The 20,492-nt window shown below is 37.3% G+C and overlaps 6 protein-coding genes and 1 long non-coding RNA gene across 8 annotated transcripts in view; 5 read left to right on the top strand and 2 right to left on the bottom strand.

The window, feature by feature from the left end:
• The first annotated feature begins 41 nt into the window (after positions 1 to 41).
• Positions 42 to 2,826, top strand: LOC100639518 (nuclear inhibitor of protein phosphatase 1-like). The gene is made up of 9 exons (XM_003383476.3): positions 42 to 98; positions 147 to 207; positions 257 to 410; positions 584 to 692; positions 736 to 832; positions 894 to 1,032; positions 1,134 to 1,201; positions 2,062 to 2,269; positions 2,521 to 2,826. The coding sequence occupies exons 1-9, from the start codon at positions 70 to 72 to the stop codon at positions 2,694 to 2,696; spliced, it is 1,041 nt and encodes a 346-aa protein (XP_003383524.1). The 5' UTR covers positions 42 to 69; the 3' UTR covers positions 2,697 to 2,826.
• LOC100639392 (transmembrane 9 superfamily member 4-like) lies at positions 2,819 to 7,704 on the top strand. Its single transcript, XM_003383475.3, has 16 exons — positions 2,819 to 2,971; positions 3,053 to 3,202; positions 3,452 to 3,561; positions 3,610 to 3,664; positions 3,772 to 3,872; positions 3,923 to 4,077; positions 4,178 to 4,330; positions 4,670 to 4,743; positions 4,797 to 4,929; positions 5,355 to 5,436; positions 5,638 to 5,713; positions 5,832 to 5,915; positions 6,076 to 6,315; positions 6,980 to 7,099; positions 7,164 to 7,253; positions 7,446 to 7,704. The coding sequence occupies exons 1-16, from the start codon at positions 2,849 to 2,851 to the stop codon at positions 7,593 to 7,595; spliced, it is 1,896 nt and encodes a 631-aa protein (XP_003383523.1). The 5' UTR covers positions 2,819 to 2,848; the 3' UTR covers positions 7,596 to 7,704.
• Positions 7,705 to 7,838: 134 nt separating this feature from the next.
• On the top strand, positions 7,839 to 10,891 carry LOC100639264 (glucokinase regulatory protein-like). Its single transcript, XM_020006310.1, has 18 exons — positions 7,839 to 7,928; positions 7,981 to 8,042; positions 8,092 to 8,154; positions 8,222 to 8,287; positions 8,368 to 8,493; positions 8,608 to 8,661; positions 8,708 to 8,802; positions 8,857 to 8,897; positions 8,947 to 9,008; positions 9,051 to 9,163; positions 9,281 to 9,379; positions 9,434 to 9,531; positions 9,588 to 9,664; positions 9,704 to 9,880; positions 9,931 to 10,172; positions 10,432 to 10,471; positions 10,522 to 10,653; positions 10,707 to 10,891. The coding sequence occupies exons 1-18, from the start codon at positions 7,856 to 7,858 to the stop codon at positions 10,818 to 10,820; spliced, it is 1,734 nt and encodes a 577-aa protein (XP_019861869.1). The 5' UTR covers positions 7,839 to 7,855; the 3' UTR covers positions 10,821 to 10,891.
• A 78-nt stretch (positions 10,892 to 10,969) lies between these two features.
• Positions 10,970 to 13,197, top strand: LOC105316453 (tripartite motif-containing protein 3-like). Its single transcript, XM_011411348.2, has one exon. It carries the CDS (start codon positions 11,009 to 11,011, stop codon positions 13,058 to 13,060), a length of 2,052 nt encoding a protein of 683 aa, XP_011409650.1. The 5' UTR covers positions 10,970 to 11,008; the 3' UTR covers positions 13,061 to 13,197.
• A 154-nt stretch (positions 13,198 to 13,351) lies between these two features.
• LOC100635724 (UDP-glucose 6-dehydrogenase-like) lies at positions 13,352 to 16,956 on the bottom strand. Its single transcript, XM_003383449.3, has 4 exons — positions 16,867 to 16,956; positions 15,115 to 15,590; positions 14,363 to 14,879; positions 13,352 to 13,911 (listed from the first exon to the last, which is right to left on the bottom strand). Exons 2-4 carry the CDS (start codon positions 15,571 to 15,573, stop codon positions 13,493 to 13,495), a joined length of 1,395 nt encoding a protein of 464 aa, XP_003383497.1. The 5' UTR covers positions 15,574 to 15,590; positions 16,867 to 16,956; the 3' UTR covers positions 13,352 to 13,492.
• A 52-nt stretch (positions 16,957 to 17,008) lies between these two features.
• The window catches only part of LOC100635598 (KH domain-containing, RNA-binding, signal transduction-associated protein 2-like), a 3,936-nt gene continuing 452 nt past the window's right edge, over positions 17,009 to 20,492 (top strand). The window contains exons 1-7 of one of the 2 annotated variants that reach the window (XM_003383448.3): positions 17,009 to 17,195; positions 17,387 to 17,730; positions 17,853 to 18,034; positions 18,470 to 18,589; positions 18,975 to 19,108; positions 19,514 to 19,639; positions 19,791 to 19,926. In XM_003383448.3, coding sequence (XP_003383496.1) covers positions 17,039 to 17,195; positions 17,387 to 17,730; positions 17,853 to 18,034; positions 18,470 to 18,589; positions 18,975 to 19,108; positions 19,514 to 19,632 — 1,056 coding nt within the window. In that variant the 5' untranslated portion in view covers positions 17,009 to 17,038 and the 3' untranslated portion in view covers positions 19,633 to 19,639; positions 19,791 to 19,926. Of the gene's footprint in view, positions 17,196 to 17,386; positions 17,731 to 17,852; positions 18,035 to 18,469; positions 18,590 to 18,974; positions 19,109 to 19,513; positions 19,640 to 19,790; positions 19,927 to 20,492 lie in introns of those variants that run through there. The other variant, XM_020006341.1, reaches the window with a different exon arrangement.
• On the bottom strand, positions 19,891 to 20,486 carry LOC109590432 (uncharacterized). Its single transcript, XR_002189312.1, has 2 exons — positions 20,312 to 20,486; positions 19,891 to 20,258 (listed from the first exon to the last, which is right to left on the bottom strand). It is a non-coding gene; the product is annotated as an uncharacterized LOC109590432 (long non-coding RNA).

Here is a 20,492-nt window from a genome sequence, read left to right as displayed (position 1 = left end):
GTTCATGCAAAATCCATTTTTTCGATTAATTAACTAATGGGAGTGTCCCTACTAGTTATTAAAAATAAAATGTCTTCCGAGTTCAAGCCACCAGATTGGTATTTAAAATGACTCCTCTACAAATTAGAACTTAATTTTGTTTGTAGGATTGGACCTCCTAAGCCTGGCCTTCATTTGGATGTAGTCAAGAACGGTACTGTCCTACAGGTGGTTAAAAATAACCCTTGTACCTGAGTCATTCTGCTCCTTCACTTAGAAACTCCTTATAGATGACAAGGAGTATTACTTGTTTGGTCGTAACACTGACGTGTGCGATTTCCCTCTTCACCATCAGTCTTGTTCTAGAGTACATGCAGCATTAGTGCATCACAAATACCTCAACAGACCATTTCTCATTGACCTTGGATCAGGTTTACCAATTATTATAATTTAATAAAAATAATAATAATAAGTGGTTCATTAATATTTATCTTTGTCATCAATGACTATCTCTGTTATGTTATTTTTTTATGTCCTTGTCCCCTTTTGTAAAATTATGAACAGCAATGTCACATTTTTAAAGTCCATTTTATTATTTTTCCAGCTCATGGCTCATTTGTTGGTAGCATGCAGTTAGAAGCACAGAAGCCTCAGCAGTTACTTGAAGACTGCACCTTTTCTTTTGGGGCTTCAACAAGAAAATACACTCTTAGGTACTGCCATGTTTTAATGGGTGTGGTCTATAGTTTTTGATAGGGAGAAACCTCAGCAGGTATCGCTCTTACAGGAGGAAGGGGGAGAAGGAGAGGGAGGGACACTCTTAGGTATTGCTGATCTTGACAACGAAGTTGATGTGCGTTAATTAATTACACATAACCACACCCACTGCATGTTTATTTGACCACACCCTTTAGGATATTACGCAATACAACACAGCTCATAATCGGCAGATTAGTACCATTGGAATTAACGAAGAGGCATCTCTCTCAAGGAAGAGACAGAGGAAGTCTAGCTCAGTTTCTTTCAACGAAACTGAAGAAATTATTAATCCTGGTAACTAAAGCATAAGGTTTTGTCTAACAATAATGATTTTGAGCAGTTTAAAAAGGAATTTAATTTTCAAAGATCATCCCCTTCTCTCTTTCTTTTTTTAGAGGATGTTGATCCATCTGTTGGTAGATTTAGAAACCTTGTTCAATCTTCAGTCGTCATACCAGCAAAGGTATCCATCATTTTATGATTGATCCATTCCTTCATACATGTTCATGTGTGATGTCAGCAATAATTACAACTAAGCCTTAAAAAGTAGCAAATTTTTTGTGAGAAAAAAATAAAGGCTATAGCCCATAGTTTTTTTCAAAAATGACTGCAAAAAATTACCTCATATTTTTAATATATTTTCTGATACATATTCATGTCCTTATGTTATGTACATGTAGAAAGTTTGAGCTGATTCCGACTTCAATTTTTTGAGTTACGGTCATTTTAAGAAAACATCAAAAATCTGAAAAATACCCAAGGCTATAGCCCATGGTTTTTTCCAAAAAATGGCTCCGAAATCACCCCAAATTTTTATTACATTTTCTGATTCATAATGATGTACTTATGCTGTGTAGAAAGTTTGAGCTGATTCCAACTTCAATTTATTGAGTTACGGCCATTTTAAGAAAACATCAAAAATCTGAAAAATACCCAAGGCTATAGCCCATGGTTTTTTCCAAAAATTGGCTCCGAAATCACCCCAAATTTTTATTACATTTTCTGATACATATTGATGTACTTATGTTATGTAGAAAGTTTGAGGTGATTCCGACTTCAATTTTTTAAGTTACGGCCATTTTAAGAAAATGTCAAAAATCTGAAAAATACCCAAGGCTATAGCCCATGGCTTTTTCCAAAAAATGGCTCCGAAATCACCCCAAATTTTAATTAAATTTTCTGATACATATTGATATCCTTATGCTATGTAAAAAGATTGAGCTAAAATACTTCAAGTTATGGCCATATTTTTAAAAGAGCAAAGACTATTGTAGTTTTTGTCCATCAAATTGTAACAATGATAATATTTATTTCTTAATATAGCGAACTCGCAGTGATGACGATGAAGGAAGCACTCCATTAACTCCTACTTCTTCAAAGAGGCATCCGTTCACTCAACCTCTGAGCTCACCCACTGACCCTCTCCCCCCGTCTTCCTCTCAACTTTATCCTGACGGGTCTTTACTCTCTCCTTCCTCTAGTCGTGGGACCCTCTCATTCTCCTCTGTCCTTTCTCGTGGGATAACAGCTGGTATCTCCTCATTAATAATTACTACCGTATAAGTGGTTTTTTTGAGGGAATTATATTTCACAAAATCTACAAAAATTCCAATTCGCTGATTTTAGTTTTGCGAATTCTGCCACGTGTGCCGTGTAGGTACCGTATTAAATTGATTTTTGAAGATTCTATTTTCACAAATCAGGAAAGAATTTGCGAAATTTACGAGCTTGAAAAAACCACTTATACGGTATATCATGCAGTTATATTTTATGATTTTTTAGCTCCTCCGGTTGAAAATCCTGAAGCAACTGAAGCGAATTCAAAGGCCACGTCTTCAGTTCAACCAACTTGGTCTGTTTCTCAGGATATTTTTGAGGACTCGGAAGTACCGAGAAAGAAGAAATATGCCAAGGAGGCGTGGCCTGGGAAGAAACCAACTCATAATATGATGATTTGATGTCACATTTATGTCATAATACTAATAATTAAAAATGTAGTTTTAAATTTTAAAAATTAATAATTATTTTTTGTGGGGCATGCGTATAAAATTAAATTTCAATTTTTCTATGTAATTATTCTTCGTTTAATTAGAGAACGTACACTTTCAAAATGGCGCCCTACATGTTTCTCCTCTGTCTCTGTCTCTTAGGAATGTGTTCCTTCTGTAGAGGGTTCTACATACCAGGAGTAGCTCCGTCAGAGTTTCAAGAAGGCTCGGCGCTAGATATCAAGGTATCTCTATTATTATGTACATTTTGTGTGACTTTTGAGTTTTGATCCCCCAAAAACGATTTTTCTTATCATATACACTAGGCGATGTCAATGACGAGCATAAAGACCCAGCTTCCTTATGATTACTATATCCTCCCGTTTTGCTCTCCTAGTGAAGACACGATACGTTACAAGACACTCAATTTGGGGGAGGTACTAAGAGGGGACAGGATTGTCAATACTTTATACAATGTGAGTATTATACTTTTATACTTGTAAAGCGTCTAATAATAATAATAATAAAATGATAATAATGAGAAATAATGTTACAATATAAAATAACAACAACAACAATAATAATAATAACAAATAATAATATAAAAGTTTACTTTGTATACATAATAGTTTTTTAATTTATTCTTCTCGTTAAGTCTCATTTTTTTACTGATAATGTGTGTTTTCCATTCTCATTACATGTTCATTTCTTTCCTCTTTCTCCAGTTTTCTATGCTCAATGAGGTCAGTTGTCAGGTTTTATGTGAAAAGTCCCTCACTTCAAAGCAGTCAAACGCGTTTTACGAGAGAATCAGCGACGAGTACACACTTCACATGTAAGAAACTCGCAAAAACATAAAAGCTAACTATCATATTGATAATAGGTTGCTTGATAACCTTCCAGCTGCTTCTGTTTTTAAAAATCTTAAGACTGGTGATGTAAGTTTATAACTTAATAGCTAGTTAGACTCATTTTGTTGGCTTCTACAATCAAATACTACAACTACATTAGTCATTACTCCCTTAATAATTTATATATAATGTAGTTACAATATGAAGATGGATTCAAGCTTGGTTATATATCTTCCAACAAGGCATACATCAACAATCACCTCTACATAACTGTCCTTTACCATCGCCTTCAAAGGTAGGCAGAGTCAGTAATTATAAACCACACCCTCTTCCCTCCCCCCCTAGGAGTATGATTGAAGTGTCTTATCGTATTGTTGGCTTTGAGGTTGAGCCCCAGAGTATTGCAATGGACGCCATGACTACAACAGCTGAGGGTAATAAGGTCCTGTGTGCCCTCTCTTCTAAAGGAGAGCCTTCACCAATGGAGATAAAGAAAGACTGTAAGTAAAGGAAGAGAGAGGGAGGGAGGGAGAGAGAGAGAGAGAGAGAGATCTAAAACAAGTCAAAGCATGTACAAATGTCACTTTTACTTTCTCATAGCTCAAAACTCAGTTAGATTCACATTCAGTGTTCAGTTCAAAGCCAGTGATGTAGCGTGGGCGTCACGCTGGGACACTTACCTCAGAATGAGTGATGTTCAGATCCACTGGTTTGCTATATGTAACTCGGTGGCCATTGTACTCTTCCTGACAGGTGAGCAAACATGTGATAGTCATGTGATAGTATTGTGACTTTAGTGATATCAAATGCCGTACTGTGTAAATTTTTTGAGAGACGTACATGCATGTAGATTTCATTAATTTATCCAAAAATCTATTATACACGTTTTATTTTCACTGCCTGCCATCTTGTACCCTATTAAATGAATTTTGTGGGTTTTAGCAAACCATTGCAAATTCCACAAAATTTGAAAATTTTGTGCGGCTACAGTATGTGATAAATTTGTGCTTTATTTGTCATCATTGGTACTCGTGGTAGTCTTTGTGTTGTTGTTTCTGTCATGTGATAGTCACCTGATCTCTATCATTAAAGGTATCCTGGCTCTCATTATCATACGTACACTGAGGAGGGACATAGCTAGATACAACATGAGGGATGAAGAGATGGTAAGCTCCTATTATAGACACCTAACTAAAGGGTCTGTGTATATTTCTAATAGGATGAGACACTGGAGGAAACTGGCTGGAAGCTAGTTCACGGTGATGTGTTTAGACCACCTCAATATCCTACACTGTTGGTTGGGTGTCTGGGATCTGGTATACAACTCTTCTGTATGTTACTGATTATATTAGGTATGGATTAGCATACATGTACATGTACATGTATTTGTTATTAGTTACGTATGTGTATATGTACTTGCTTGTTTCAGTTTATTTTACGCTAGTACATTGTATATTTGTCTTAATTCACCTCATCTCTCTCTCTCTCTTCTCTCTCCCCCCCTTCTCTCTCTCTCCCCCCCCCTTCTCTCTCTCTCTCCCCCCCCTCTCTCTCCCCCCTCTTTCTCTCTCCCCCCCTTCTCTCTCTCCCCCCCTCTCTCTCTCTCTCCCCCCCTCTCTCTCTCCCTCCCTCTCTCTCTCTCTCCCCTCTCTCTCTCTCTCCCCCCCTCTCTTTCTCCCTCCCTCTCTCTCTCTCCCCCCCTTCTCTCTCTCTCTCTCTCTCTCCCCCTCTCTCTCTCCCCCTCTCTCTCTCCTCCCTCTCTCTCTCTCTCCCTTAGCATTTGCAATGTTTGGTATGTTAAGTCCTGCTAGTCGTGGTGCACTACTGACTGCTAGTATTGTCCTGTTCATGTTTATGGGGTAAGAGCTAGGAGTGTGTGTGGCTATACTGTACTATTGTAATGTTGAGTCCTTCAAGTGTACCCTATTGAAAACTTTTCTCATGTACATGTCCTGTTTCAGTGCAAAACATGCATCTTTTAGTAGTAAAACAGAAATTTGTAAATACCATGCAGTTATAATCCATGATCTTATTATTTATTATTATTGTTGCTCTATTAGGCTTATATCAGGCTATCACGCCGCTAGAATGTTCAGAACACTTAAAGGGAATGAGTGGAAGATGGCGGCCACTTTAGTGAGTTTAAAACAAATTAAAAACTAATAACTGCATTTATGTGCCTGCGTAATTCGTAATGCTAATTTACTGGGATTTACTAAGGTATACTGAGATATACTAAACTTCATTTTGATAGACTGCAGTGCTATATCCTTCTGTTATTTTCGGTATCGGATTTCTATTGAACTTCTTCATCTGGGGCAAGCATTCTTCTGGAGCGGTAAGGAACATTAATTATTAATTCACTGTTGGATCTAGAAGGGGAGTTTTCCATTTTTTAGTTAGATTATTGGTCTTCCAAAATTTATTTCTAGATCTAACAATGATTATATAATTTCGTTTTTTAATTTCTAATTTTACACCATGTGTCCTCTCACCAGGTTCCATTCACGACAATGATTGCTCTCCTCTTCCTCTGGTTTGGTATTTCCTTTCCTCTTGTTTTTATCGGGTTTTATTTCGGGTATCGCAAGCAGCCTTACGAGCACCCGGTCCGGACCAATCAGATCCCCCGACAGATCCCCGACCAGCCCTGGTATCTCAGCCCTTTCCTTAGCTCTACTGTCGCCGGGATCCTTCCATTTGGGGCCATCTTTGTAGAGCTATTCTTTATACTTTCAGTAAGTGGAATGAGTACAAGTACAAGTATTTGATGGTTATTTGCTCCAAACTCTGGTCAACTATAGTGTACAGTACAGGGTATTTTCCCAAAAATGGTTAGACATGCATTTAGTTTTTCCTGATATGCACATACATGTATGCACATGTTTTTTATGTTTTGTAAAAAAAATTTGAGGTGATTTTGATCAAAATTGGATTTTTCACCAATTTTTCAAGTTGCTCCAAAATGGGGCCAAAGACCATGGATTATAGTCTTTTCTTGTTTTCAAAAAAGTCACCCCAATTTTTGTTTCATTTTTTGACATAAATGTTTTTTATATCGATGTCTTTATGCTACATGTTTGTAGAAAGTTTGAGCTGTTTCCGACTGATAATTTTTGAGTTATGAGCATTCTTAAAACGAGCTAATTTAGAAAAAGCAATGGCTAGAATTGTCTTGAGCCAAATTTTATCAAAATTGCTAGGAGAGATATCTCCTTTGGTGTAATTTTTACATTTTTACACTGACTATCAATTTTGAGCTGATTCCGATCAAAGTTGGATTTTAAAGAAATTTTTAAAGTTGCTCATAACTAGGGTACGTGTTTCATCGAAAAATATATCTTGATTCTTTATAATATAATGTATGTCACACCATTTTACTAAATCATGTATTATTTTTAGGCTATTTGGGAGAATCAGTTTTATTACTTATTTGGTTTTCTTTATCTTGTGTTTGTCATTCTAATCATCGCCTGTGCTGAAGTTGCCATTGCTATGACTTACTTCCAGCTTTGTGCTGAGGTAGGCCAACCCTTTCCTCCTTCCACAGTGTATTTTATTATTATTTATTTTTATTTATTTTTAGAACTATCATTGGTGGTGGAGGTCATACTTCATCTCAGGGTCCCCTAGCTATTATGTTTTTGCTTATGCCATTATATATTATTTTACAAAGGTGAGATCGAGGTTAACATTACGTTCAAAGTACTGCCATCTCTCTCTCCCTCTCTCTCTCTCCCTCTCCCTCTCTCTCTCTCCCTCTCTCTCCCTCTCTCTCTCTCCCTCTCTCTCCCTCTCTCTCCCTCTCTCTCCCTCTCTCTCTCTCTCTCTCCCTCCCTCCCTCTTTCTCCCTCTCCCTCCTAATTAGTTGGAGATTGAAGATTTCATCCCAACTCTACTGTATTTCGGTTATACTACAGTAATGGTGACTGGTTTCTGGCTCCTAACTGGTACCATCGGCTTCTATGCCACCTACTTCTTCATCCGGCGCATATATGCAGCTGTCAAGCAGGACTGAGGGTTGGGAGGATAGCGGATTGTGGGACGATTTATGTGTATATGTACTCCGTAATGATTATTATTATTAATTTTGAATAATGGGTTTAGAGGCAGCCAGCCATGGTGTATATCTTAAAACTAACAATAATTATTGAACCCAAACAATTGATGCGAAAGAGATGCATCTAAACTAATGTAAGAACATAAAATTGCGTGAGAGATCTGACCTTTTTGCTTTAATGATTTTTACAAAGGTCAAAGTAAAGGTGTGGCTAATTAATGAAAATGGAGCTGCCAATTACTGAGCAGTCGAACAGTCTTTCCTCTAATATTGATATTCAGGGCAGTGATGGTACTTAACGAAACAAACAATGCAGCAGGTAGCCTGTTTCTATTATATGTAGGGATTCTACGTATATTAAAGCAATGTGATGCAGAGATTTTTAATGGCTGGAAGCAGCACAAGGTAGCAACATTCCGTTTAATATTTATTTTCTTTTTGTCATTTTTTCTAGTCACTGTATGATTTTGCAAGCTCTTTGGAGAACCTTTCTATAATGGCAGCTAAAATCATAAAAGTAAAAGGAGCTTTATTTGATATTTCAGTTTTTACCAGCATAATTATTTCAATTATTTTTTTATCAGAATGACAGAGGAATAGTAGTCATGTCAGGCTGCGGCACTTCTGGACGATTAGGATTCATTACAGCAGTCAGTAGCAATCCATGCTTAATGTTTGATATTTTTTTTCTCCATTTTACTCCTTCCCCTGCTCCTCTCCTTTCTTTCAGAGGTCATTCAATCAGGTGTTTCCTGGCAAATTCCATTACACTATTGCTGGAGGTGACAGAGCTCTCCTTCTCTCAACTGAGGCCCCTGAAGACTCCTGGACAGATGGAGTCAGGGATTTAGAAAAGGTAATGAAATTTGCATTTTAAAATTTTCTGCATGTTGCAGCTTCTACTAGTAGCAAAATTTCTTTCTAAAATTTGTAGCTTTAGATGCAATTAGATCTATATTTACTACTCTAGGTTTCTACTTCTTTTGAAGAAGTTTTGTTTATAGGAATCACTTGTGGACTCTCAGTTAGTCAATGAACTGCTATTTATAGTAACATATGGTCTATTTTAGGCTCCATACGTTGCGGGGCAGCTGGATTATTGTATGAAGCACTTGGAAAAATTTTGCCCTGTACTCCTTGGTTTTAATCCTGTCGAACTAGCAAGGTATTTAGTCCATTCTTGTTTATAAAATAATTATTTAATTGTGTTTATTTTTAGACAAGTCTCTATTAGGAACTGGGACAAAACGTTTTATGATGGTATGTTCACACACTACACCATCTCTCTATGCTAAGTTTTCTTCTATAGTTGCAACGGCAATGAGGTCTTTAGGAGAGCCCAAGTGTTACATCATTAATCCAGTGATTGGGGTATGTTACTGTACTTTTCATTACTGTACATGTATCTCACAGCCAGAACCTATTACTGGGTCTTCAAGGATGAAGAGTGGAAGTGCAACTAAAATAATACTGGAGACATTATTTATCCTGTCAGCAAACAGAGTCATGGAATTGGAGCCACAATGGTACAGGAGAGAGGGAAAGAGAGAGAAAGAGTGTAACTAGGTAATGACACATAGATGAAAAAAGAGAGTGTATGACCAGCATATATAAGTACAAAAGACTATATTTCTCTCTTATAGTCGAGCTAGTGATATATTCTTGTCTTATGAAATACTCCTTCGCTGCACTTACTTGCAAAGCAAGAGTATAAGTCGTCTCCTAAAAGCTGCAGGAAACACGTATGTCAGTATATTAACAAACAAACATCATGTGATACTACTGCGACTGTGTAGGTTTTGTACTGGTGGGCGTGTCTGTTATCTTGGGAGAGACACAGAGGGTATACTGGGAGTTGTTGATGCATCCGAATGTCCTCCAACGTATGGAGCAGGTACTACATAGAGAATGAATGAACTAATGAACATTTAATTTATGACATCTTGTCAGATTATGACGACATTCGTGGTTTTCTCCAAAAAAGTTGGTCAGCCCTGAGAAACAACGAAGGGGATCTGTCACAAAGAGTAGGTTCCTAACAACATCTCAATATTGATCCTGTACAGGGCCCCTTGTTTAATCTAGACTGGGAGTATTTTAAGGCTGAAGTTCTTCCTCTTTTAAGCGAAAAGGATTGCGTTATATTTGTTGGAGTATCCCCAAATGACGCGAAAGACTTATTGCAACTGATACAAGAGAAAACGTGTACAATAGGAATGATCACAACCTCATCACCAGAAAATGTATAAATAATTATAAATACTTATTACTATTCTTATAAATAATTTTACAGACTATCAAAGACCCTGCCAATATAATATCAGTCTCCATTTCGGTAGCTAGTGAAGCTATTGAGGCTTTGCTCCCATCTTCTTTTATTTCTTCCTCTCTCTTTACAAATGCTGCTTCTTCTCGTTTCATTGTCTCGTTAATGAGTGGCATGTGCATTAAATGGAGTCTCAATGCAATCAGTACAGGGGCCCACATTGCTAAGGGGAAAGTGTTGGGAAACAAAATGATTGATCTACAAGTGAGGTGAGCAGGAGGAAGGAGGGGGGTTTAAAGCATCATGACATTGTGAAATTACAAAATTAAATTTATACTTGCAGCATCAAATTTTGATTCAAAATTGACTTCAACTGTCCATACTTGCATTGCCTTGCCTGTGTATATAGTTATGATTGCTCTATAATTATTGCATTGTTGTTTCTTTATATATAACAATGATGAGTATATCTAAACAGTGACTATGTTCTATATCATAATCTCTTATGTACACTGTACCTTTACACAGCAATACCAAACTGTATTATCGCTCAATTGGTATCATACAAGTGAGTTATATAAATCATATTTCTTTCCTATTTTTTATTTTAATTATCAGGAGCTAACTGGTGCATCCAGACATGTAGCTGAGAAGTATCTTTTGTTATCAATTTATGGCTCTGATACTGAGCTACCTACAACTGACGAAGAAGTTTTGAGTCACATTTCAGCAGCAACTGGAAAACCACTGGTATAAGAAAAGAGATTTATTATCGTTAGAGTTTGATTTGCTTTTTATCTCAGATTGTTCCAACGGCCATTTTAATGATACGTAAAAGCGATTTATCAGTTGAAGGTGCTCGTGAGTGGCTGAGGAACCAACCTGTTCTAAGAAAGGGATTAAACAATGAGCTTTGATATTCTTTGCTGCATTAAAATATTAGACACTTTATTTAATAAAAAATATATCTTGACTACTCTTACCTGTATGCATTAGCTTCTCAGTTATTGTTGGTGTTTAAGTTATTTGCACTGGAGCCTGTCCAAACTGATGAATTCCACTGGATGGACCTGCCCCCAGTCTTCTATTGACTCTCCCAACAGTAATGGCTGAAAAGGGACGATCATCTTCCGCTCTGTCCAAGCTAGAGGAACAGCTCACCTGCTCGGTTTGTCTTGAAATCTACACTGATCCAAAGACTCTACCTTGTCTGCATTCGTTTTGCCAGGACTGTCTATTTGGATTGATGTCAAGGGACGTGAATAAAGAGTTCATCTCTTGCCCTTCTTGTCGGCTTCAGGTAAAACTAACTGGAGGAGTATCTACTCTCCCTGTAGCATTTCACATCAACAATTTAAAGGAAACCTACTCCCAGTTGAAGGATAAGGAAGACATTGAAGACTCTCCTAAGAAAACCAGCAATGATCACACCCAGTCTGCAGTGGCCATTTGCAGCAATCATAAAAAGCCTCTCGATACATTTTGTGAGACTTGTGACATGATGGTTTGCTTTACTTGTGTTAAGCAAAAGCACAGAGATCACGAGTACGACTTGATAGCTGATAGTTATCACAAACAATGTCGAATACTGAACTCGTGTCTTAGCCCTGTTAAAGAAAAAACAGTTGCCACAAAGCAGGCATTTGGAGCTCTAGTGGAAAGAGAGAATCAGATTAAGCAGCAAGGAGAAAGCATCAAGGAAGATATCCATGCAATGGTGGAGGAGATAATCAGTAACCTCCGCCAGTCAGCAAGTCAACTTGTCGAGGAAGTTGATGCAGCAATGGAGGAGAAACTAAAGGTGATCACAATTCAAAAGAAATCAGCTGAAAAGACCCTGGGGGTCTTAAATGAAGTTCAAGAATACGTGGAACAGAGCCTCAAAAATGAACCCCCTGAGATGATCTTGAACAGGAAGAAGCAACTGATGGAACGGATGAGTGAAGCCAGTGCAGATATCAATCTTAATGAGCTGTGCCCAATAGAAACAGCCGATCTTACACTTGTCAAAGATGAAAAGATTCTTTCGTCAAGTAATCACATTGGAGAGACACACATCACCTTCTCAAAACTGAAGCAAAGTAATATAATGAATGTTGGTCCGGTTAAATATCTCAAAGACAAGAAAGTTTCCTTTTCAGTAACACTAGAGGGACCAGATTCATCTCCACTGAGTATTCCACTCTCAGCTTTACACTGCCATTTGCTGCAACGTAGCAAGTGCGAGAAGACCATAGCTACAGTAACATCCTCAGTAACATCTCCTGGAGTATACGAGGTAGAGTGTAGCCCACTCAGCAATGGCCATCACATAATAATATTCAATGCTTGTAATGTTGAGCTTGAGCCTGCATCAATCTTAATCCCGTTCAGCCCATTCCTTGACACAATATCACCAGTATACACTATATCTGGGCTCTCTCATCCCTGGGGAGTATCTGTCACATCCAACGGGAGCATCATGGTAACGGATAACTGGGCGCACACTGTCATGACGTTTGGTACTTCACAAGAAATATTCGGAGGCAGTGGTGCTCTCAAGTTCTCTTATCCACGTGGCATAGCAATCACGCAAGACAACTTCATTCTTATAACGGATAATGATAAAGTACAGAAGTTGAATATGAGTGGGCAACGCATTGCATCTGTAGGTAAAGAAGGCAATGGAGCTCGTCGTTTCTCTTATCCGGCCGGGATAGCCATTTCTCCAATCAATCAACTTGTTTATATAGCCGATCGAAGCAACCACCGCGTGCAAGTACTCAACCCTGATCTAACCTTTTCACATTCTTTTGGTAGCATGGGAGGAAGCAGTGGACAGTTTCAGTACCCAACTCACATCTCGATTGACAGTCAGGGCTCCATATATGTCTCTGATCATGGGAATAGGCGCATCCAGAAGTTTTTGATTGATGAAAAATTTGCATTTTGCATTGCAGGTAATGGGGTTGACACTCCAAGCGGAATAGCGGTTGATGGTAGTGACCTGGTCTATGTTGCTAACGAAGGAGGGCAGTATATTTCAGTTTTCACGAGCGAGGGAGAGTTCATTCGTAGTATTTCATTAAAAGGAGTCAGTCCAATTGGATTGGCTTTTGATAAAAAAGGAACACTCTATGTGTGTAGCAACAAAGAGATACTGGTATATGGAATGTAAGAAAAACCACACGGACTGGTCTAATTGGTTATTTTGTAACTGGTTTAATATTATTAGTTATTAATGCATTACTGTAACTTTGTTTTTACACCTTAGTTTGCACTGACAAGGTGTCAAAAAATTTAGGAATTTGAAAATTTTTAAAAATTCATTATTGTTTATAGATATTATTATCATTAAATGAATGAAAAAAAAAAACAAAAAATTAAATTAAAATATAATACCCTTCATTAAAATAATTGTGTGCATAAAAGATAAATCCTATATACCTCTTACAATAAGTATAAAATACTCCATTAAAATAGTGTGCACTGTTAATAAAAGATAAATCCTATACACTTCTACAATAAGTATATATTACTATTGTCAAAAGTAGATGCACTCTTATTTTTGTGCTATTAATATTCCATCAAGTATAACACCACGTAATCATTAGGAAAAGTCCTTTCCAACGACATCAACTTGAAAACCAATCTTCCTAAGAGCCTCGTGCTTAAGGATTAGGCGACCGTCAAAAATAAAGGCAGGCTTCTCCATAAGACCGTAAATCCTTTCGTAATCCAGCGTAACAAACTCGTCCCATTCGGTACAGATGACAAGAGCATGCGAGTCTTTGGCAGCCTCATAAGGATCTTTACATATCGTCACATAGCGGTCAAAATCAGACGGAGAATGGAAGCTCTCGCAGTCAGAGAGGTCAGATCGAATCTGATCCTCGGATACTTTTGGGTCATAGATGACGATACGTGCCTCCTCTTCTAGAAGGTACTTGGTGATGTATATACTGGAGGACTCACGAGTGTCACCTGTGTCTTTCTTGAATGCAAACCCATATATTGTTATTTTCTTACCTAAATTAAAGTATACATGATAGTGATACATAATGATAAGGCAAGACACTCAAAATCTCAAATAAAATAGCCCATAGTTTTCAAGGGGTTTAAACTTTATAAAATAATTCAATTTTGATTGGAATGAACTCAAAGTTTCTATGCAATGTATATACATCAGAAACAATTATAAAAACAGTGAATTTCTCCTAACCATTTTTGCCAAAATTTGGCCAAAATCCCTGTACTAGGGTCTTTGGCCTGACTTTTGAACAAATTTAAAAATTCATTAAAAAATCCAAATTTGATCGGAATCAGCTTAAAGTTGATACACAACATAAGTAATGCATATGCAATTATGCATCAGCAAAAAATATAAAAAAGAACTTTTCATTTTTGGAACATGTACAGTACTGCTACATTGACTGCCAAAGTGCTAATAGTTCTTTACGATGATTAACTTGTTTCTAACCTGTGATGGTCCCAAAAAGCCTCTTGATTATCTTATTAACGAACCTCCTTCTCTGAAAGTTATTCATCAATATGACCTGATGCCAATACTCAGCCACTTCAGGAAGGTTCAGAGCCTCGCAGAGATACACCAAATTAAGAACGTCCTTCTGGAAGCAGCTCCCGCCAAACCCGATACTAGCCCGCAAGAACTTATCCCCGATCCTTGAGTCTTTCCCAATGGCGTAGGAGACTTCGCTCACGTCCGCCCCAGTTGCCTCACAAACGGCACTGATTGCGTTTATAGAGGATATGCGCTGAGCTAAGAATGCATTCGCCGTCAGTTTAGAGAGCTCTGACGACCACGTGTTAGTAGTGAGTACCCTCTCTTTGGGTACCCACCTCTCATAGACTTCAGAGAGTGCCCTAATGGCCGCCTGTCCCTCCTTTGAGGTATCGCCACCAATCAGAACACGGTCGGGATTAAGGAGGTCCCTAATGGCTGTACCCTCGGCTAGAAACTCAGGATTAGATAAAACCTAATGTATTGATAAAAAGCATACATTAATACATGTACATTGAAAATTGTACATGTACTGTATTAATTAACAAACTCAGCATAAACATACATGTAATAGTACATGTACGACGTTATACACATGTATGTAGTAATTATTCACTCTTGGTGTATAGGCATACATGTACATGTACATGTACTAGTACATGTATTAGCAGGCTATAGGCATACATGTACATGTACATGCATTAGCTGACCTGAAAACCAGTACACTTTGAATTATGTTTTAGTATTTTTGAAATACTCTCAGCAGCTTTAACGGGGACGGTACTCTTCTCGACAATAATCTTTGCAGATTTTGCCGTGTCTGCAATCTTCCTAGCGGCCGATTCGATGTACTTTAAATCAGGGGCTCTCCCTTTGCCCATTCCGAACGTCTTAGTGGGCGTGTTCACAGATATAAATATGAGATCGGCTTCTAGCACAGCTTGAGTGACATCGGTGGAAAAGAAGAGATTCTTCCCGCGGTTCCTTTTGACTATTTCCTCAAGCCCTGGCTCAAAGATAGGCAGAGTGTCGGAGTTCCATTCGTCTATCCGTCGCTGGTTAATGTCGACAACCGTCACTTTGATGTCCGAACATTTATCAGCAATGACAGTGCATGTTGGACCGCCCACATAGCCAGCACCAATGCAACAAATATTTTTGACTGACATTATGTGTGTGCCCGTTCCTAATAGAAACGAAAAAAATGCAATATTTAATACCAAGAGTAGATAATACCTACACTAAAGAGAATACTCAATGGGCCCATAAACTACTGGAGTATGTGGAGTAGCATAGTTTGGAGCATAATGAGTCACAAACTTCTAGCTTGAATTCAATATGGGAAGTGGTACAAGTGCTAGTACAACAACCTAACTGTTTAGTGATACCCTACCCATCTGCTTAATACCCACCTATGCAAGCGTGGAGAGTCCAATGACTTAGGCTAATTTATTTTCCAGTGACTCAAAGTCATTTGGAAACATTTTCAGATTCTGGCATTATTACAATCAAGAGTAGATAATATTATCTACTCTTTTTACAATATAATAATTGTAACAGATGCATGTACATGTACATGTAACTTGATAGTCAATATTTGAGTAAAGCCCAACATACACTACATTCCACAATGTTGCTTTCAATGTTTGCCCAACATTTGATTGTGGTATGAGCATAATTGGATTTATTTCAAAGCATAAGAGGATAGAATTTCTAAAAGCATAATAGGCAAAAATTGAAGCATAATTTGCCTAGCTCTACATCAGGCTTCAATAAGGCCAAAGAATTTTTATGCACTCTTAATAATAATTACTTGAATTGTGTTTGTATAGTATATAGTAACAAGCAAAATGTAGCAGTAAAGTATAATCATTATGTAAACACACAACAGACGTACACATATGTATAATGTACAAGATATACATGTACATTGTATCTATAGGTATAATTACATGTAATTATTATAAATATATTTAAATTTGCTGGTAATATGAACAGCTGTTTTAGCAGTAAAGATGTGGAAAGTGAAACAGACTTACACATATTATAGTACTTTTTTAGCATGAAAAATTAGTTAACAGTTTGTACATATAACAGAAAAAATTCCTTGAAAGAAACTCAGACCTTAATGTACACAATACACATGTACATTAATGAGGTGTGACAATTATTGTGATAAAAAGGTGGGACAATTCAAAGTTATTTTGCCCCTAATGATTCATAAGATAAAAATGCACATGATGTCAACTCTTGAATCATACACTAGGCAATAATAACAATAAAATTATATACAAAAAATATATTATTATATTATATATGTATATATATATACATATAGAATGTAAAATTTATAAAAAATATATTATTTTTATAATAATAAGTATTATAATAATGTCAAAAAATTATTCTGCTACTCTAGATAGTTCAAACGGAAATAGGAAACATTTAAAATCTATATTTACCTTGGTCCTTACTGAATAGAAAAGAGACTAAGTAAGCTCAGAGACCAAAACAAGTATCTTCCAATTTTAATTCTTAACTACTGTGGGCCGTGGCTGTGACAACCTGCGCATGCGCATTAGAAGTGCCCGCCCATAATTTTCTGTGCAAGTCACGTGTCCTTATTAGTACAAAATGGCGTCTGACAACGAGAACATACATGTAGATGTGGAGGCCTTTTCCGAGCCAAATCAGCAAATGAGTGTAGGGAGGAACATACTGGAAGAGCTCAAGGCCGAGAAGAATGCCTTAGACCCCTCCTTTTGTCACTGTATCCGTTTACTTGAAGCAGGTAGCTCAAATTAATATTTATTGCAGTTTATATTAATATTTAAAGGCTGGACTAGCTAGTCTGTTATATGTACTTTTGGGTTGTTACGTTCATGTACTTTTAACATATTCCTAATCACGAGGCTTTCACATGGCTGATGTGGGTTGACAGCTTCATTCATTAAAGTACATGTAATATCTTCCTTTCCTTAGAAATAAATCGCTTAGCCGACAGAAATGATCCAGACAAGTCACTAAAAGAGAAGATCTACATCCCGATTGAAGACCAAAAGAACTATAACCTAGTTGGGCGCCTTTTGGGGCCCAAGGGTCTCACGCTTAAAAGAATCCAAGCCGAGACCGATACTAAAATCAGCATATTGGGTCGGGGATCAATCAAGGATAAATCAAAGGAGGAGGAGTATCGTAATTCTGGCAAAGAAATGTACGCCCACTTGACAGACGAGCTTCACGTCCTTATTGAGTCCATCCCTCCCAATGCTGTTCAAAAACTCGCAGCTGGGATTGCTGAAGTTAGGAAAATGCTCATACCACCAGTGAGTATTGAGTAGTGTAATTAATGACTAGAATTAATTTTGTAAGATATTTTTTGTTTATTTTTAGAATATATGTACATGTACATGTTCGTGTACTATTTTATTAATTTTATTCTTTTTAGGAGCCAGGTCAACCTGATTTCCCGCCGTCGAAGTACGATATGTCTTCTTCTCCTTACGGTATCTCCAGAGGGGGTCCTGGGTACAGGTGGGAGAGTATGTTCCGGCCTCCACCTCCTCATCGGTTTGGTGGGCGTGGCAGACCAAGAGGAATGAGAGGGAGACCAATGAAGGACGAGAGAAGGTAGAGAGAGAAAAAGATGTGTGTGTGTGTGTGTGTGTACATGTACATGTACATGTACAAAATTTTTCTGTGACATTATTGTTAGGTGCATAAATGTACATGTACTATTGTATTATGTACACATACCGTATAGCAGGTATATTCCGTTCAAGTTTAATTTCGTTCTCATTCCTTGTGGAACGAACATTTTCTAAATGAAAAGGGCGTTTCCTCAATGCCACGTGTGCAAAATGGCTGCTCAGAACGAAAATAAAACGAAAGAAAATTTCTAATCCTGCTTAGAACAAACATTTTCCCAGACGAAATATACCCGCTATACAGTACTATGTCTATTGACATGTACATGTATATTCAATGTACATGTACATGTACATGTAGCTTGTTTCATTGTGCTGTTGTACATGTACATGTATTTTTTTATTTTGTGTCTTTCAGAGCTTCAGGCGGTCCCTCTCATCCTCCTCCAGCTGGTGAAGGGGCTCCAAGTTGGAGAGATGAAACTCCTTCTAATGACCAGTGGAGAGATGGTACAATATCTACTGATTATAATCACGGGTTAGCAATATAAGCCATTAGCACTTTTACACTAGTTGTGTGGTTTTTCATGTACAATACATGTACGTGTACCGTATAGCTGGAAATTTTGGAGGAAGTAAAATTTGGTGAATTGCTAAATTTTGGTGATTGGTGAATTTTAATTTGGTATTGAATTAGTGGCCATGTGCCATTGAGCATGCGTATAATGGCTCAAAATGGCAGATTTTATTTTGGCGAATGGCTATCAAAATGCCAAATTCACCAAATTTAATTCCCTCCAAAATTTCCCACTATACGGTGCATGCACAATAGCACATACAGAAGCAGAAATTATATTGTACATGCCTTTTTGAGCTGAATTACTTTTACCACTCATTATTATTATCATTATTGTTGTTGTTAGTGTGATGTCTGGCACTGGATCAGCTCCACCTGGCCCTGGTGGTGGATATTCAAATGACGTCAAACCATTTTCTGCTCCTCCTCCTCAAGCTGCTAATCACGAAGGGTTCTTCTCTGATTTTGCTGACACATCAGGTAATAGTTAAATTACACATATACGCCTTAGTATATTGTAGTATACTTCAGTATATTTTTGTATATGTTAGTATACTATTGTATACTCTAGTATATCTCTGTATTTGCTTCAGCTCTTGTGTTCACTCTTGGTACTGCAATATTTAGCCTTGTTCCTCTCACTGATGATGTTTTATTGTTAGTGGGTGTGTCAGTGAACACGCCTTTTTTGCGGCTCAGAGCTGATATTGATAAATCTGTTCATAGTCCTTACTATTCCTGTCAATGAGTTTTAAGGCTCCAAGCATTGCATACATGATATTAGAACTTAGAAATACAATCGTACATGTACATGTATACTGCTTTATACTACATATACATTATAGCAAGAAACTTTAATGGCCCATACTTTATTTTCTCTCTCAGATTCAAGAAATGGCCACGAGTGGAAAGCTGGCTATCCTTCAGCTTCAACTCGTCGCGACTATCGCTACCATCCATATGATAATGCCCAGGCTCCTCCCACTGAGGGCGGGTTTTACTAATTAACGAGTAAGGTCTACATGCATGTACATGTACATTTAGGTTCAGGCATTTTAAAATGAAAATAAAAATTTCAAAATTGAATTAAATTTAGTTTAGTTTCTTGAGTTTGTAGTTAATTTTTAAGGACATCATGATTAAAATTTTGTACAATTTTTAGATTTGAAAAAGTTAACCAAAAAAGACTTGATGATTTGTGTAACTTTCTATTCGTTAAAAATCAAAAAAGTAAACTGCTACGAATTAGTTATTTGGTGTTCTGTTTTTCCAGTTAATCAATAAAACTATGTAACATATACAGCACAAGATAAAAATAATAATAATAATACATGTAGTATAGGTAATAATAATAATAATGATAATAATAATAATGACTATGCATTATGTTAATTCTGTTTGGTATACAAAACTAGAAGTGTAAAATGGAGTTTATTTTTTATTTTGAAAAGAAAAAACTAGCAGTAAAAAATTTACAATAAATAAGTTACAAATACACGTTCACCGGTATAAAAAAAATAAATTATTGTCTTCTCTTGAAATCTAATAGTTGAAATTAGTGGAGTGGCTATGGCTAGTAGTTCATTAGTTCATCCATTGTGTCATTAATATCTGACAAATATTGGCTGAGCTAAAGGATGGAGAAAATGATTATAATGTACTCTACATGTGGGAATGTCTTACCTCAGCTGAATCTGAAGTTTGTAGTGGAGGCGGAGGAGCAGGAATAGACGTAGGAGGAGGGGGAGGAGGAGGAGGAGGAGGTGGAGGGACAGACAATGTAGCAGGTGGTGGTGGAGGAATTGATGTGGAAGGGGGAGGTGTTGGTGGTGGAGGAACTGATGTGGAAGGGGGAGGAGGAGGA

The sequence above is a fragment of the Amphimedon queenslandica genome, unplaced genomic scaffold (genome assembly GCF_000090795.2).
Source record: "Amphimedon queenslandica unplaced genomic scaffold, v1.1 AMPQUscaffold_13510, whole genome shotgun sequence".
Taxonomy (NCBI): Eukaryota; Metazoa; Porifera; class Demospongiae; order Haplosclerida; family Niphatidae; genus Amphimedon; species Amphimedon queenslandica.
The sequence above is the reverse complement of the archived record's forward strand: the minus strand, read 5'-3'. Positions and strand labels throughout refer to the sequence as shown.

Excerpts from the sequence above, each read along its gene's own strand:
- LOC100639518 (XM_003383476.3), top strand. The coding sequence starts at position 70 with ATGTCTTCCGAGTTCAAGCCACCAGATTG. Across the intron at positions 411-583 it reads TCTCATTGACCTTGGATCAG|CTCATGGCTCATTTGTTGGT; the intron begins GTTTACCAATTA and ends TTATTTTTCCAG. Across the intron at positions 2,270-2,520 it reads TTCTCGTGGGATAACAGCTG|CTCCTCCGGTTGAAAATCCT; the intron begins GTATCTCCTCAT and ends ATGATTTTTTAG.
- LOC100639392 (XM_003383475.3), top strand. The coding sequence starts at position 2,849 with ATGGCGCCCTACATGTTTCTCCTCTGTCTCTGTCTCTTAGGAATGTGT. Across the intron at positions 3,665-3,771 it reads AAAATCTTAAGACTGGTGAT|TTACAATATGAAGATGGATT; the intron begins GTAAGTTTATAA and ends TATATAATGTAG. Across the intron at positions 7,254-7,445 it reads TTATATATTATTTTACAAAG|TTGGAGATTGAAGATTTCAT; the intron begins GTGAGATCGAGG and ends CCTCCTAATTAG.
- LOC100639264 (XM_020006310.1), top strand. The coding sequence starts at position 7,856 with ATGAAAATGGAGCTGCCAATTACTGAGCAGTCGAACAGTCTTTCCTCT. Across the intron at positions 8,662-8,707 it reads GAATCACTTGTGGACTCTCA|GCTCCATACGTTGCGGGGCA; the intron begins GTTAGTCAATGA and ends GGTCTATTTTAG. Across the intron at positions 9,532-9,587 it reads TCCTCCAACGTATGGAGCAG|ATTATGACGACATTCGTGGT; the intron begins GTACTACATAGA and ends ACATCTTGTCAG.
- LOC105316453 (XM_011411348.2), top strand. The coding sequence starts at position 11,009 with ATGGCTGAAAAGGGACGATCATCTTCCGCTCTGTCCAAGCTAGAGGAA.
- LOC100635724 (XM_003383449.3), bottom strand. The coding sequence starts at position 15,573 with ATGTCAGTCAAAAATATTTGTTGCATTGGTGCTGGCTATGTGGGCGGT. Across the intron at positions 14,880-15,114 it reads CAAAGTGTACTGGTTTTCAG|GTTTTATCTAATCCTGAGTT; the intron begins GTCAGCTAATGC and ends TCAATACATTAG. Across the intron at positions 13,912-14,362 it reads GCTTTTTGGGACCATCACAG|GTAAGAAAATAACAATATAT; the intron begins GTTAGAAACAAG and ends ACTTTAATTTAG.